The sequence below is a fragment of the Berghia stephanieae genome, chromosome 9 (genome assembly GCF_034508935.2).
Source record: "Berghia stephanieae isolate SIO BIC M18660-M18661 chromosome 9, UCSD_Bste_1.3, whole genome shotgun sequence".
NCBI lineage: Eukaryota > Metazoa > Mollusca > Gastropoda > Nudibranchia > Aeolidiidae > Berghia > Berghia stephanieae.
Window position 1 is genome coordinate 43,998,621 of NC_088368.1, and position 17,500 is coordinate 44,016,120.

Sequence of the window (17,500 nt, forward strand, 5' to 3'; positions counted from 1 at the left end):
ACCTAATCCCACTACCTACTGAACCATGCATGGATAAAATATTATAATAGCAGCGACGACGGCGAATCCATTCAAAAAAAAAAAAAAACTGTTACCACCACCACCCAACCACCCGCCTGTCCCAAATAATGTATACTACCTTTAATCTGCGAAAGTCAAACAAATCCAAACGTTTCTTTTTTCACACCGAGTAGGGGCTATTCATTTCATTTTCATTTCCAAGTGAAAGCAACGACGGCGACATGTAAATAGCGACGACGACAGTGTTTGCCCCCCCCTCAACCCCCCTCCACCAGCCCCCACACCCCCAAACCCCCGAACCCCCCCCCCCCCCCCCCCCCCCCTAATAGGAAAAGGCTTGGCGGCCTCTTTGTTCGGCATTTAGTCTTTTCTTCGTGTTGGAGTTTTTTGATTTCTCAACGGGTATATCGTTCATTTCAGTCCGATTAGTGCAAAAGATCCCGTTTTGTAATTGATGCTATGCGTTTAGTTTAAAAACTATACTCACAACATCCGCCAGCCGGATATAACGTACAAACAGAGAGAACGAAGTTGACGTCGTTCAGGTCTTTGCTATTGTTTTTTATTTTATTTTTCTCTTTTTGGCTTTTTATGAATAATTCTTACTGAACCAGAATATAGAGAGAATGAAGTTGACGTCACTCAGTCTTTGTTATTGTTTTTTCTTTTCTCTTTTCTTTTTTTTTTTTTTTTTGCCATCCGCGTTTGTGAGTAATTCTCACTCAACGGTATTAAAACCAGACTATAAACGTTCATGATTACACAGCGTTTTGTGTGTTGGTCCGTTACACTTCCGGGTGACAATGTTGTGAGTTTCTTAGCCAAACGGCGCACTATCTATAGAGATAATGCGCTTGGCTAAGAAACTCACAACATTGCCATCCGGAAGTATAAAGGACCAACACACAAAACTGTGTGTATCCATGAACTTGTATAGTGTGATTGATACAGTTTAGTGAGAATCACTCACAAACGCGGATGGCAAAATACAATAACAAAGGCTTAAGTGACGTCATCTTCGTTCTATCTATAGATAGTTCGAAGATGACGTCACTCTGGTCTTTGTTATTGTTTTTTGCCATCCGCGTTTATGAGTAATGCTCACTGAACTGTATCAACCCGACTATAAACGTTCATGGATACACACAGTTTTGTGTGTTGGTCCGTTATACTTCAGAATGGCAATGTTGTGAGTTTCTTAGCCAAGCGGCGCACACTATCTATAAACGTTGAAGATTACACATAGTTTTCTGTAATGGTCTAGTCTCCCCTCCCCCCTCCCCCCCCCCCCCTCCCCACCCACTTCTCTGTCAATACAACCATTTCTATAAACCCCCAACCCACATTATAGCACCTCCTTTCCTTTCCTTTTGATCCGCCCTATAAACCATCCCATAATTCCTTCCCTCTCACCTTTTGTATGCTGCAACATTCTTATTCCCCCCCCCCCCTACGCGCCATGTGCATGGAATTGATTTGAAATCCAGACCTGTACAAATATGTGGCATGTTTTCTTTCAACTCCACGACCTTCGGTTCCAAATTCTGATTGATTTTTCCCTGATAATTTATCCTGCAAAAATTAACTCATTACGTTTGTTATGCCTTCATAATTTTTGTTTGTTTAAATTTCTTTTTTTTTTTTTTTTTTTTGTGGGGGGGGGGGGCGGGGGGGGGGGGGGGGGGTGGAGATTTGTTTGCTTTTATTTTGGCTTGTTGTTGCTGTTGTTTTTTAATTATTATTTTTTTTTTTGTTGTTGTTTGGGGCGGGGGGGGGGGTGTTTGTTTATTTCTTGTTTTTTTTTTTCTTTTTTTTATCGTTTGTTTCATTCTTTTATTTTTTCAATAACGAGAATACGATAAACAAATCTGTCTTTGGTATTTCGGATTGATTAAACAGGCTAGGTCCTCAATTTGTCCTGAATATTAAAATTAAATTTATTCGAGACTTCAAAGATTCTATTTTTTTGAAAATATAAGCCAAAGGTCAATAAAAGTTTTCTTTGCCAAAATGTAAAATGTATGGAATGATGTCAATGTAGAACATTCTAGAGTTGAATGTCACAGCATTGATGAATGGAGGTCTTGGGGCTCTCCTGGTCTCGGTGTGTCTCCTACTGTCTCCTGTCTCCACCCAACAACGACTTATTCTTCTGTCCCAAAACATGTCAGAGATGAACAAACATTGGATATCAATTCAGCCTGTCTTTCTTATTCTCTCTTTTTCTATTTACTTTTTTATTTTGGAAACAGATTAAGGAAAATAGAGGGAGGGATAAGGGGGGTGGGGGGGGGGGGCGTGGAGGAGGTGAGGGGGCGGAGAAAGTGGGGGGGGGGGGAAGGAAAATCTAGACTATAAACGTTCAAGGTTACATATAGTTTTGTTTGTAGGTCAGTTATACTTCCGGATGGCACTGTTGTGTGTTTCTTAGCCAAGCGCATAGCATCTCTATAAAACGTTTAAGGTTACACAAAGTTTTATTTGTCGCTTAGTACGTTATATCTGGCGGGCGGATGTTGTGAGCATTTTAACTTTATGCATAGCATCGATAATATTCGTATGTCGGTCGTGATGATTTCATAACACGACAGTTGTGTTATGAATGAATTAATATTTTATTCTCAGCTACGCCATACCTAACTTACCCTCAATCGACCGGATGTTGTGAGTATTTTGACCAAGCGCATAGCATCGATATATATTCTTATTCATATTCATAATTTAATAGCACGACAGTTGTGTTATGAAATGAATTAAAATACTCTCAGCTACGCCATACGCCTTACCCGGCAATCGGCCGACCGTCGATACATAAATTACCAATGCTTTATTATTCAACAATTAATTAATGATTTGTATTCTTGACCTACTTCTTCAGCAGGCGGTCTTAGTCTTAAAATTGAGTATTTCAAAACAGGATTCAATAGTCTGACGTCAAGTCCGCCTAGCAACCAGCAGCTCGGTTCTAAACAAAGAAAATCGGTACTTTTTATTCTTCATGCTGGCTAGAACTGTTTCATATGTCTTGTGATCAGAATGTATAAAAGTCAAAACATGATCAGATTTATTATGCTTTTCTCCTCTGGATACACTTTTATGCTCCTCGGAGAAATAATATTTCATAAGGGCGTCCGCTATTGTTTCGATAGTTTAGAACCAGTTACTAAGTTACTATGCGTCATTACGAGGGAAGTAACGTCACGAATGTTGAAGCCTATTACCAATGCTAAATTATTCAACAATTAATTAATCATTTTTATTCTTGACCTACTTCTTCAGCAGGCGGTCCTAGTCTTAAAATTGAGTATTTCATAATTCATTATTGTCAAGTTCTTGATTATTTCTTTTCATTTCTTTATGAGTTCTTCTGGGGCTTTCGTTAAAATGCAAATCTCGTATCTCCGTGTAATGAGTTGATGATAGACGGATTGAGGAGTGTCATGTAACGATGAAATGTAACAACAGCTGCTGCTGTTTCAGGCTGTTGTATAATTTACGATGTTGTTGCTGTTTTGTTGATTATTATTATTATTATTATTATTATTATTATTATTATTATTATTATGTCGTCGTCGTCGTTTTCATCACTGTTGACATCATCATCAAATCATCATCATCTTGGCAAAAATCTCTCAAACCCGGGACTTCGCGAAGTTTTTCTCAAAAAAAAAAAAAAAAAAAAAAGCAGAAAAATCGACTTAACGAGTTTTGAAACCCCCCCCCCCCCCCCCCCCCCCACACACACACACACACCCCAAAAACAAAAACCGTGAATAAAAACACAGGATACATTTGCCATAAATCATTACACATTACACACACACACAAGCACATCGAATGTCTAAACAATATCATCGTATCCTTTGTTGCAACCTCTTCTGAAGCGACAGACACACCTAAACAACATTTTCCTAGAAACAAACGCCAACGAATAGGCTTCAACGGTCGTGACGTCACTTCCCTCGTAATGACGCATAGTAACTTAGTAACTGGTTCTAAACTATTGGAACAATAGCGGACGCCCTTATGAAATACTTCGACGAGCAAAAAAGTGTATCCAGAGGAGAAAAACATTATAAATCTGATCATGTTTTGACTTTAATACATTCTGATCACATGACATGTGAACAAGTTATAGCCAGCATAAAGAATATAAAGTAATAAATAAATAAATAAATAAATAAATAAATAAATAAATAAATAAATAAATAAATAAAAATGAAGAATAAAAAAATACCGATTTTCTTTGTTTAGAACCAAACTGCTCGTTGCTGGGCAGACGTGACATCAGAGTATTGAAACCCATTGTCATCAATCATTACACAAGCACATCGAATGTCTAAACAAAGTCTGCGTGTATCCTTTGCAAAATCTCTTGAAGCGACAGACACACCTAAAGAACATTTTCCAAGGAACAAACGCCAACGAACGAACTGACAACGAATCCCCCCAAGACGTCTGCTTGGATTTCCTGTTCGTTAGCGGAACAAAAAAAGCAGCCGAGATGAAAACAAAGATGGGAATATAGGGTTCAACAGTCGTGACGTCACTTCCCTTGTAATGACGCATAGCAACTGGTTCTAAATTATCGGAAAAATGGCGGACGCCATTATCTCCATCACCGCTCTTACGAAATACTTCTCCGACGAGCATAAAAGTGTGTCCAGAGGAGAAAAGCATTATATAAATCTGATCATGTTTTGAATTTTATACATTCTGATCACATGACATGTGAAAAAGTTCTGGCCAGCATGAAGAATAAACAAAAGATTCGATTTTCTTTGTTTAGAACCAAACTGCTGGTTGCTGGGCGGACGTGACATCAGACTATTGAATCCCGTTGGTTATCCTGCTACAAGGGGAAAACCGTTAAAGTGAGAATTACTCATAAACGTAGATGACAAAAAAAAAAAAAAAACAAAAAAAAAAAAAAAATAACGAAGACCCGAGTGACGTCAACTACATTCTATCTATATATAGTATGCGCTTGGCTAAGAAGCTCACAACATTGCCATCCGGAAGTATAACGGACCAACACACAAAACTGTGTGTATCCATGAACGTTTATAGTCGGGTTAATACAGTTCAGTGAGCATTATTCATAAACGCGGATGGCAAAAAACAATAACAAAGACCTGAGGGACGTCAACTTCATTCTATCTATACATTGCCTTTACTCCGACTGCTTCTTTGTGGTAACGAATCGTCAATAGCGACAGAACGACACATATGCGGCTATGTGGTCTAGTGGTATGACACTCGCTTTCGGATCGGAAGGTCCTGGGTTCGAGCCCCGCGCTCGGCGCATAGTTGAGTCCTTGGAAAAGGCTCTTAACTCACATTTCCTCACCGTACTCAGGTGTAAAATGAGTACCTGGCTGTTAACAGCGATGTCTTTGTCCGAAAAATTGTAATATCGCCTGACAGGCGTCATGTCCCGTCCTACATGTTAAATGTTGCTGTTGACCAGGGACCCCATGTAAAGCGCTTTGAGCATATTTAGTGGATATTGCGCTATATAAAAGTTCATTTTTTAAAATACCAGAGCTGCCAACTTGAAATTTCAAACATTCGTAGTTTCCAAGATGGAAAAAAAATAAGAAGGAAAAAAAATCACATAAAATGGCCTTACATATGTGACCCATCGTCTCAAAACGGTATTATGTCGGAACGAACCATATCCTTAAAACCCGAATTAAATTATGTTAAACTGGTCAAAAATATAAATTGTTGGCATTCGCACCTAAAATATGGTTGCCATTCTCCTCAATAAAACTTACAAACTCAACACAAGTCTGATATTTCTGGCTGTAAATTCAAAATTCAACATCTTAACCAACCCGACTTAATACCGTTTTGAGGCGAAGGGTCACATATAACAATTTGCCCTCAGCATGGTCCAAAAATTCTCCAAAGATCTGAATATAGTTACTAAGAAGCTAAACTTTCCTTTTCAACAAGATTAATTGAGTCAAAGAGACCTACGTAGTTCTGGAGTTGGAGACAAACATTCGTATTTCTATGAATGTTTCATAGTACTAAGCAGGTCTGGTCTCGACGCCCCAGAAAACTCCCTATAGATAGTTCGAAGATGACGTCACTCAGGTCTTTGTTATTGTTTTTTGCCATCCGCGTTTATGAGTAATGCTCACTGAACTGTATTAACCCGACTATATATAGTATGCAGATGACGTCACTCAGGCATTTGTTATTGTTTTTGCCATCCGCGTTTGTGAGTTGTTCTCACTAAACTGTATTAACCAGACTATAAAAGTTCATGGTTACACAGAGTTTGTGTGTTGGTCCGTTATACTTCCGGATGGCAATGTTGTGAAATCCTTGGCCAAGCGCATTCTATCTATAAACGTTCATGGATACACACAGTTTCGTGTGTTGGTCCGTTATACTTCCGGATGGCAATGTTGTGAGCTTCTTAGCCAAGCGCATACTATCTATTAAAGAATACACACATTTCCAACCCAATCTGTGTGTGCTTACGTGTCAAGTCAGCTAATAACGGTATGTGTGTTGTGTGTTGTGTGTGATATTATAATATTGACACACTACAAGCAAACAATTTCCAAGCACACGACAACTGTGTGCAATCTTCGAGCTGTAAAGGAAGTCAAATGTGGACGCTAAGTAATCTCAATTTCCTTCTAGAACGTTCTCCAGCGACCCAACGATTCCTTTGTTGTTACATTTACTGTTGACCTACCTACCATCCAGCCAATTCCAAATTCCGTAACAGAAGACCTTAATAATTTTTGTTGTTGTTCAGAATGAGATGAAAACCGCCTAAGCGGGTCATAAAAAGTCAAGTAAAAAAATAAATAAAAATAGATAAATAAATATATAATAGCTTCAACAAAGAACAAAATACCAAACACGAAACATTTCGGGCTCAAAACCATTCTTCAGCCAACAACAAAACCAATAAAGACATATCTTTATTGTTTTTTTTTTTTTGTTGTTTTTGTTGTTGTTGTTGTTGTTGTTGTTAACTGAAGAAGGGTTTTGAAAGCCATTTTACTGATTTTTGTTGTTGTATTAAACCAAGACCCTATGATCCACTAACCACCTATGTGGGCTTAATTTTTATTACTTTTTCTTTGCTTTGTTTTGTTTTAAGATATCTTATATATATATATATATAGGTGAACAAGGTAAGACTCGTTTTGAGAATCATTGGTAGATTCCTGGAGGATAAAATTTTACCTCCTCCTCCGCTTGCTTGGCCACACAACAAACGGGTCGCTTGCTTGGCCACACAACAAACGGGTCGCTTGCTTGGTCACACAAAAAACGGGTCGTTTGCTTGGCCACACAACAAACGGGTCGCTTGATTGGCCACACAACAAACGGTGTCGCTTGCTTGGCCACACAACAGACGGGTCGCTTGCTTGGCCACACAGCACTCGGGTCGCTTGCTTGGCCACACAACAAACGGGTCGCTTGCTTGGCTACACAACAAACGGGTCGCTTGCTTGGCCACACAACAAACGGGTCGCTTGCTTGGCCACACAACAAACGGGTCGCTTGCTTGGCCACACAACAAAACGGGTCCACTCCAACGAGCCCCTAATTCCGTTGTTGACTCTACAGCTTTTGGGAGCAGAAATCCGCTATGAAAACACAAACACATCTACGGTCCCGGGGCGGGAGTCGGGAGGCCCGAATGAAAGAAGACGTAAGAACGACGGACAACAAATAAAAAAGAAGGATCAGAATCCCGGGAGAACGTGACGAAACGCGATTTAAATCAAGTGCTCTTGGTACGGACAGTTTATCTACCCAAATAGCTATAGGTTTTCTCTCCCCGTGTTTGTGTTTGGTATACCGACTATTTTATCTTTTATCTTCTGTGATGTCATGTCTCCCTGCTCCGGCCTTCATTTGATAAGGTTTCTGCATGCGACTACGATGTATTTTGAATGTTGCTATTGTCCGCTCGGTGTTATGTAAGCTGCTGGATGTATGTAGTTGTTGGAGTGGATTTGTGGGTACAATAGGCATCGGATTTATCGGTTACAATAGGCATCGGATCTATCAAGACATTGTTGGTTCCTTTCCTTCTGTGGTTTTTCCCAAATATCGTGTTGTCAACGAGTTGCTAGATTTCCAAATACTAGATGGAACGAAATTGACGTCACTCGGCCATGTAAATGATTGTTTGTTGTTTTTTTTTTTTCTTTCTTAAAATTCCCTTTATTCATCCCATAGGGGGGGGGGGGGAAATATATATTTAGGGTCTATTACAAGAGAAGACTGGATTAACCCAGGCGTCAGCCGCAGTACAGCGCCCCAGATTGAGTTAAGGCGAGGTGATTTGCTCAAGTCACAAAGCGCAGCGGCGGCGGGTGATCGAACTCGGTACCTTTCGAGTACGAAGCAAAGACCGTAACCGCTGAGCCCCCCCCCCCCCCCCCCCTTTGTTGAGAATAAGTTTGCACAAATAGACCCGATGCCCGATGCCCCATTTCCACTCCTACTACTATTATTACATTATCTTTTGTTCGTCATCATGAAATAGAGAGAGAAAGAGAGAGAAAGTTCAACGGACTGACAGTTCGTTGCAGCACGACTAGACTAGACTATGAGGAGGTTGGTTGATAAACATTACAAAACTACGATCTCTCCACTCGGACCCCCGAGGTGCACTCCACTGTAAAGGGACATGAAAATGTTATGATAACATAGTTTGATCTAAGTACGACGGGAATGCTTTCATGTTTGAAATATCTCTGTCTATCTTTGTAGTTTTCTGTGGCCTGCACTAGATCAGTGGTCTTGTGGTTTGACACTCCGTTTCGGATCGGATGGTCTTGGGTTCGGATCCCGCTATTTTCACCCACATTCTCCACAGTAAAGGGGCATGAAAATGTTATGATAACAAAGTTTTATCCAAGTATGACGCGAATGCTTTCATGTTTGAAATATCTCTATCTATCTTTGTATGTGTGTACTTTCATCTGCTCTCCACTCTACCTCATCTGACTATATGTAGGGGATAGCGTGGCTCAGCCGTCCGGTCTTTGCTTCGCACCCAAAAGGTACCGAGTTCGACTACCCGCCTCGTTGTGTGTCCTTGAGCAAGTCAAGTCACCTCGCCCTCGTTCACTTTGCGACGCTGCACTGCGGCTGACACCTGGGTTATTCCAGTATTCCATTAAAGACACATTTCCCCTTGGGGATGAATAAAGGGATTTTAAAAAAATATTATTTACTACTACTACTACTACTACTACTACTACTACTACTACTACTACTACTACTACTACTACTACTACTACTACTACTACTACTACTACTACTACTACTACTACCACCACCACAACCACTACTACTACTACTACTACTACTACTACTACTACTACTACTACTACTACTACTACTAATACCACCACCACCACCACCACCACCACCACAACTACAACTACTACAGCTACTACGACTACAACTACCCCTAATCCGTCAGCACCTATGTGAACTTTACACTGTACACACCTTCTAAGTGTTATTCCTAGTGTAAACAGCCCTGTAACTTAGTTCATTACGAAGTAACAAAGAATGCTAAACCCCCATGAAACACAGAATAAACACTTATGGAAAACCACCCCCTGAGGCACACCAACTCATGAACTGACACATAGACATTATAAGGAAACATTTGAAGTCTTTTTTAAAGTCAAAAGGATGTTGATTAGATGGCAGGGCTTGTAGCCACAATCATGGACAGATTTGATATTTCTGATTATTATTATTAGACCTGTAAATGAGATCTATAAAAATTGACTGAAACTCTTCGACAAAATGAAGATTCAATTATTTATAAAAAAATAAGGGCATCATTGGAGAGGAGAGTGATAAAAACAATACATTAAAATAGTGGGTGTTATTTCTATTCTTACTGGAAGTATGACTGCCATAATTTGATGTAGAAGGAATGCTAAATAAGCATGTCATTCATATAGTCATATAGGTAAAGATGACTTCATCCAAGTCATATTCCTGCCTCTGGAATTTTTTTTGACATAGTCAGAAAAATAATCACCATTATCATCTTTAACTTCTAGCCATGACCAATTGAATTTATTCCTCACACTCACATCTTTAACTTTATCGATGCTCGACAAGTCTGAATTGCGATCCACGAACAGCTCAGCCATTGTGAGAACATTAGAATAATGTAGCAATGAGCAAACTTGATTTTCAATCAGTAAATGACAGAGAAAAAAATTAAATAAATATGACTTCTGGCCAATACACTGAATTATTAAGTAGAAGTGAATTATCAAGAAGAAAGTTCGGCAGGCGTAGCGGAAAAATTCAAAGAATCGAAATGAAGGTAAATCGCCACAAAACAGCAAGCTCGCTTGGGCTTGAGCAAAACAATGGCAGAAAACGTCCTGATTTGCACGGGAATTAATTAGGCTACTTACCATTGTTCCTTATAATCAGGTACTCAATCAGTGAAGAAACGGTCAACCAGTGTGTTTACAATGTGAGGCAATCGAAATGTGCTTGTAGCAATCTATCCTAATCTCACTTTCGATTAAAAGGTGTCTCCATCATCTACTAGAGATGTTACTTCCGGCATTCGCATTTTATTTTTTTTTATATTTTTAAACCCCGGCTTGTAATTGTGGTCAATTTTGGCTTAGACGTAACAGTGAAATTTATCGCTCGGCGGCTCAGTACAATTGGCTACCGTTGGGATCACGACAGGTTTGGAAAGTGAAAAAATAATTTAACGAAATTACACTGGGATGTGTTCAGTCACGCCAATTCTAAAAAGCGCCGCTTAGCCTTGGCAATAAACCCATCGTTAATATTAACGGTCCCATGAGCTATGCGTAGCGTTATGGAACACTCCTAATTACTTTACGGTCATGCGACTACGATTTGTGAATTCTTTCTTTCTTCACTTCTTTCTTTCTTTCCTTTTTTTTTTAAATATTTGAATTTGACAAATTGACTGATTTCAGTTAATTGACTGAGAATTTACAGGTCTATATTATCATTTTTTTTCATTACCGTAAATCCGTAAAATTTATCATAGACAGCTTTGATATTTCTGATTTTTTTTATTTTTTCATTACCGTAAATCCGTAAAATTTATCATAGACAGATTTGATATTTCTGGTTTATTTATTTTTTCATTACCGTAAATCCGTAAAATTTATCATAGACAGATTTGATATTTCTGGTTTATTTATTTTTTCATTACCGTAAATCCGTAAAATTTATCATAGACAGATTTGATATTTCTGGTTTATTTATTTTTTCATTACCGTAAATCCGTAAAATTTATCATAGACAGCTTTGATATTTCTGATTTTTTTTTTTTTTTCATTACCGTAAATCCGTAAAATTTATCATAGACAGATTTGATATTTCTGGTTTATTTATTTTTTTCATTACCGTAAATCCGTAAAATTTATCATAGACAGATTTGATATTTCTGGTTTATTTATTTTTCATTACCGTAAATCCGTAAAATTTATCATAGACAGATTTGATATTTCTGACCCCAAGACCTTACGATCCGAAGGCAAGTGTCAAACTACTAGACCACATAGCCGGACATAGTAATATGTGACCCTTCGCCTCAAAACGGTATTAAGTCGGATGGGTTAAGATGTTGAAAATTGAATTTATAGCCAGAAATATCAGACTTGTGTTGAGTTTGTATGTTTTATTGAGGAGAATGGATACCATATTTTAGGGTGCTAATGCCCCCCCCCCCCCCCCCCCCCAAAAAAAAAAAAAAAGAAACAAAAGAAAGAAAGAAAAAAACCCAACAGACACGCGATTTAGAAGATAAAACTTTTCAGCCTGCCCTTCCCTACTGTAACGATGTTGTCAACCCCCCTTCCACCCCCCCCCCCCCGCCCCCTCTTCATTCATATTATTATTATTATCAGCGCTACAATCTAAAAGTGGTGTTACGAATGTCGTGAAAGTCTTTTCCTCACGTCAAACAAGCCATTCGCAAACACAACAACTCGTTCTTATCTATAGGGAATGAGATTAGCGGAAGAGTAGCGTCCCTTGATTGGACGTCACCCATAGTCTGTGACGTCACCGACGGAAAAGTTATTAGAGAGAGAACGTCATGTTGGTTGTGCGCATGCGTCTCTCGTCCGTACCAGGCATTTGCAGGATTTTGCCCAAAACTTCACACCCAACTAACACAAAAATTGATTTTAGCAGTTAGTTCTTGCCAAACATAACTTCTTTAGCAAAACATACTCTACAACACACTGTGTTCATTTTGTTTAAATTTCATGATATACAAGAGAAATTTGAAATTTGTATCGTAACGAATGTGACGATTTTCCTGTAGTTGGTTAGCAGAGGGTTAAAAACGTTTTCCTAAGGCATTTAGAGTTTACGAGAAAAAATATGATAGCAACTATAAACTACTTAACTGCTTTAGTCTGTGGGAAAAAGACGTATTTAAAAAATTGGCCAGAAATTGAAATACTCGTCCTTCAAATATTATCGACCGATTTAAGTGACTCTCATCTTGGCAAAAACTCTCAAACCTGGGACTCGAAGAAGTCTTTGCAAAGTCCCAGGTTTGAGAGGTTTTTGTGCCAAGATGAGGGTCATTTAAATCGATCGATATTTGAAGGACGAGTTGGTTTTTTTTTTGCCAAATTTTTAAATACGTGTTATTTCGTTTTTTTTTCTCGAGTAGGCCATTTATTATCTGGTTAAAAATCAAGCCAATAATAACTAGGCCAGCAATCTTTCTTCTGCCTGTTTTGTCAATGTTTTAATTCCTGTAATAACTCCATTCATACTCCCGTCATATATTTATTGATTGATTTATATATTTTCTTCTTCTTATCGTTAAGTGGGTGTTTTTCTATACCATTTTATATATGAGGAAATGTTTTAGCGCCTGAGTGTCAACACTTTGTAAATCCTCATCTAAATAAATGACTTGTATATTTTCAATTTGATCAATAAAGAGTGGGTAGTAACGTTTCTATAGGGTCCTTGTTCATTTTAATTTGAATAGCCATAAATATGGCGCCACGCATTTTAATATTCGGCCATTTCCTATTCAACAACTGTCGCATTTTGTACACAAATAGGCAAATCGATGATGACGTAGAAACGCGTCTTCATCAAATCGACACAGATTGAATGAAAACAAGTCGTAAACTCTAATCATTTCATATTTTGAACTAAAAAAAAACCCGTCATATTTCAATAGACACTTAGATAACCACGCCTCTCGGACAGTCGTCATAATGTAAACAATGGCAGTGATTGGTAAACATAGCGAACTACACAGGTTTTACTCTCGATGGTATGTGTCTAAGAAAAATGCACACTGCTCTACCGCTTGATCAAGAGAACCAACACAGAAAACTATGTTGTGAACTTTAACGTTAATATAAAATAATCGAGAAAATCGTGTGATGTCTAGTCACCTATTTGGCGGTATGAAAACAATGAAAACGACCAGATAGAGAGAGAGAGAGAGAGAGAGAGAGAGAGAGAGAGAGAGAGAGAGAGAGAGAGAGAGAGAGAGGGGTCCATTTCATTGTTTATCGTTTATAAACAACCAACTTTGTTTGTCCGAGCACATGTGAAGGTGTGTCACAAATGACATGTTTTGATTGGTCAAAAATATCCTGGTTAATTCAGAAAAGTGAATGGAGACGGACTCAGGAAAGATATATATGGGAGGAAATGATACTGTTACGGGCAAACCGCCAAACTTAACGATATTATGGTTAACTCACGCAACCCCAACACCGACTATATCCGTAGTATACCCTGGCTACTTTTACCCCATGCCTATTTATTACATTTTTCTGAGACAAATTATAGGCGTAGTATCAAAGTTAATGTTTTTAGATTTTGCATGTTGATGGTAGTTGAATAAAACTATCTATGTACATGCTCAGTTTTAAAACATTTTTTTCCAATTTTTTGAAAAGGGGCAAAAATCTCTAGGATTGAGTGAGTTAAAGACCAAAGCAAGCCATGATGCGTATCCTACTGTATCTAACTAAGTCCATCGACATGTCAAGTTATGAGAAAGTGATTTCGTCACTAACGTAGGAGTTTTGTTCCCTTTTCTACTGAGAAAGCAAAATGCATAAGAATTAAGAGGGAGCGACTTGTTAAGGGGAGGAAAAGCTATTTATCTCGATTTGAAATCTGTTAAATGGCAGACAAATTATATTAAGTGGCGTTGAAGTTGTTTCGTGTGTTTACGCTCCAATTTTATTTTGTTTGATCGCTTTTCAATTTCGTTTCGGCTAATGCTTGTAAAGCGATTGCTATCAAATTATAGTTTTTTGATGAAAGGGAGTGTAAATTATGGCGACCGACCGGATATGCGATGTTGTGGGGTGGGGGGGGGGGGGGGGGGGGGGGGGGGGGGGGGGGGAGGGGGGGGGAGGGGGGGGGGGGGGGGAAGCGGGAGGAGGATCAAAAGGAAAGAGTGATTTTTAGAGATAAGCCTTGGAGTTGAATAGGATAAATTGAGCGTGGAGTTGAGACGATAAAATTGTAAGAAATTAACAGAGCAACACTAAGAGATTTTTACACTTTTTTCTAAATGGCTTATTGATATCCAAGAAGAAAGGAAGAGAAAAATTAAATAAAAGGTTTTTTTTCTATCAGACAAGTAATAGTGGCGACAGCAGCAGTGGTGATAGGAGTAGTAGTAGTAATAGTTTTAACAAAAGCAACAGTAGTATCAATGTAATAGTAGTAGTAGTGGTGAGGTATAATAGTAGTTAGTTGTTGTAATAATAGTAATAGTAGTAGTAGTAGTAGTAGTAGTAGTAGTAGTAGTAGTAGGAGGAGGAGGAGGAGGAGGAGGAGAAGGAGGAGGAGGAGGATAGGATGAGGAGTTGTTGTAGTAGTAGTAGTAGTAGTAGTAGTAGTAGTAGTAGTAGTAGTAGTAGTAGTAGTAGTAGTAGTAGTAGTAGTAATAGCAGTAGTAGTAGTAATGGTAGGAAGAGGAGGATGAAGAGGAGAGGTGGCGGAGGAGGAGGAGGAGGTGGTTGTGGTGGTGGAGGAGGATATGGGGGAGTCGGGATGGATGAAGATAGCGATTATGGTGATGTTGCTTTTGACAATAATGATGATGTTGATGGCGAAAAAAGTTGAAGAAGTGAAAGGACGAAGGGAAGAGGAGATTAAGATGAGTAAAGAGGAAATAATATTAGAATAGGAATTTGAAATGGTTACAATGGTATTTTATAGGACTCACCTATATCCAACGCTGATGCTGTTTGGGACTGGCAGGTGATCAGTAGAAGTAGTAAACTCCAGATCAAAATAGCGGAGGAATATAATCCGAAATAGCGTGGTTGTCTGTGGTACAGGAAATGCTTTGGAGCATACGTTGTTGTCATGGAAACGTGACGCTCCATGTTCGTTGTCAAGGAAACGTGACGCTCCAAGTTAGTTTGGGGTAGCACTAATGTAGAATTTTATAATATATAAATTTTACAATGATTGGGAACGATTTAACACTTGGTAGTCGAATGAACCAAGGAATGAATAATTGTCATTTTGGAAGGAGAACTGAAAAATCTGTGACTTTCTAAAGCAGTTTTTTCTTCTTTGTCCATACTGGTGATATTATTGATGAGAACATCGGCTTCTCCCTCCAAGTTCTTCTTATCAACTGGTTGGATCTGGGAATGAAATAGAAAATGAAAGCAAAATAGAGTAAAAGTGTCATTGCATGATATAATCATAATCAGTCGGAAGGTGAAAATATTGGATTTGAATTTTTTCATTTTCTGAAAGAAAATTCTCAACAGAGCATTTTAATCTTTATTTGAAGTAAATCGTGTGATTTTTCATGAAATAATGGGCAGAGGAAGACCACAAAGAAGATGGCAACAGGATATACAGGAATGGCTCAACAACGGCGTGACGGAATGTGGCAGATGGGCACAAGACAGAGACTTCTTCCGAAGGACTATGTGGGAGGCTACGTCCAAGTGATATGCCACAGAGAGAGAGAGAGAGAGAGAGAGAGAGAGAGAGAGAGAGAGAGAGAGAGAGAGAGAGAATGGTCAGATGTATGTCGGGAAAGGTATCCAGCAACTTTTTTTCAAATTTCATATTTTTTCAACTTGACTTGCTGACGTCATAAGATATCGTCGCCTAGGCATTCCACGAAGGAATATAAATAACTCATCAAACAAGATGTCTGATGTCAACAGGAATCACCCATGTTGTCCAAAGTGAGCAAACTTGGGGTTAAAAATCTTGCTCAAGGAAAAAAAAAAAACAAAAGTGCCTGAAGCGGGGCTCGAACCCGGGTCCTTCCGGGTCACAGTGCAATGCCTGAACCACTCGGCCACTTCGCAATCGAACACAAGTATGGATCTGGTTTAACATTTGTTGTACTGGACGACATTTTGTGTCGGTGTCTTTTGAGAATATTTCAATGTCACAAGATAAAGATCTGAACAAGTGTGTATGAAAGGTGCCAGACAAAGCAAGAAAGAAAAATACAAGAAAAAAAAAATCCCCAAAAATCAGTCTACCTCGACTGGGGATCGAACCTCAGACATAAACACCGGTTCAGTTCTTTATCGTACATAGGTGCCTGCTACTTAATTGTGACCCCTCGTCTCAAAACGGTATTATGTCGGGATGGACCAGGTACTAAATAGTCAAATTAGAGTTAAAATGGTCAAAAATATGAAACGTTGGTATTTAGCACAGTAAAATATGATATTTCTTCTCCTCTATAAAACATAATATAAACTCAACTTAAGCATGATATTTTTGGCTACAAATTCCATTTTCAGTATCTTAATCAACCCGACTTAATACCGTTTTGAGACGAGAGGTCACAATTTCTTAAATATGATATTTCCATTACAATAATGAGAGCATGGCAATTTGGGTTATCGGACCTGTAAATAAGTGCACATCGGTGATTATAAATATAATGGGTGTCAAGAGATTATCTCAGCGCCTAGAGGAAATGCACGGCGTGATAACAATCGGTGTTATTATTATTATATTATTATTTGGTTGTTGTGGATGATGTTATCATATAATTTGTGGTGGATATGATATATGTGACCCTTCGCCTCAAAACGGTATTAAGTCGGGATGGCTAAGATATTGAAAATTGAATTTATAGCCAGAAATATCAGACTTGTGTTGAGTTTGTATGTTTTATTGAGAGAATGGATACCATATTTTAGGTTGCTAATGCCAACAATTTATATTTTTGACCAGTTTAACATTTAATTCCGCTTTTAAGAATATGGTTCGTTCCGACATAATACCGTTTTGAGACGATGGGTCACATATTATAATATCTTTGGAATTGGTATTATTGTCAATAATGTTGTTTTTGTTGCATTTTTTTTTTGTATGAAATGGTTTCGTGTTTGTTTTGTGCGTGTGTGTGTGTGTGTGTGTGGGGGGGGTGTGTGGTGTGTGTGTGTTTGTGTGTGGTGGGGGG

General features: G+C 38.6%; 1 protein-coding gene across 5 annotated transcripts in view; it reads right to left on the reverse strand.

Annotated features, from left to right (window-relative positions):
* Nucleotides 1-17,500, reverse strand: part of LOC144980297 (discoidin domain-containing receptor 2-like) — a 430,769-nt gene that overhangs the window by 324,403 nt on the left and 88,866 nt on the right. For 3 of the 5 annotated variants that reach the window (XM_078927945.1, XM_078927942.1, XM_078927943.1), the window contains exon 3: nucleotides 15,272-15,701. The exons of the other annotated variants lie outside the window; for them this stretch is intronic. In XM_078927945.1, coding sequence (XP_078784071.1) covers nucleotides 15,272-15,434 — 163 coding nt within the window. In that variant the 5' untranslated portion in view covers nucleotides 15,435-15,701. The remainder of the gene's footprint in view (nucleotides 1-15,271; nucleotides 15,702-17,500) is intronic. 5 annotated transcript variants of the gene reach the window in all.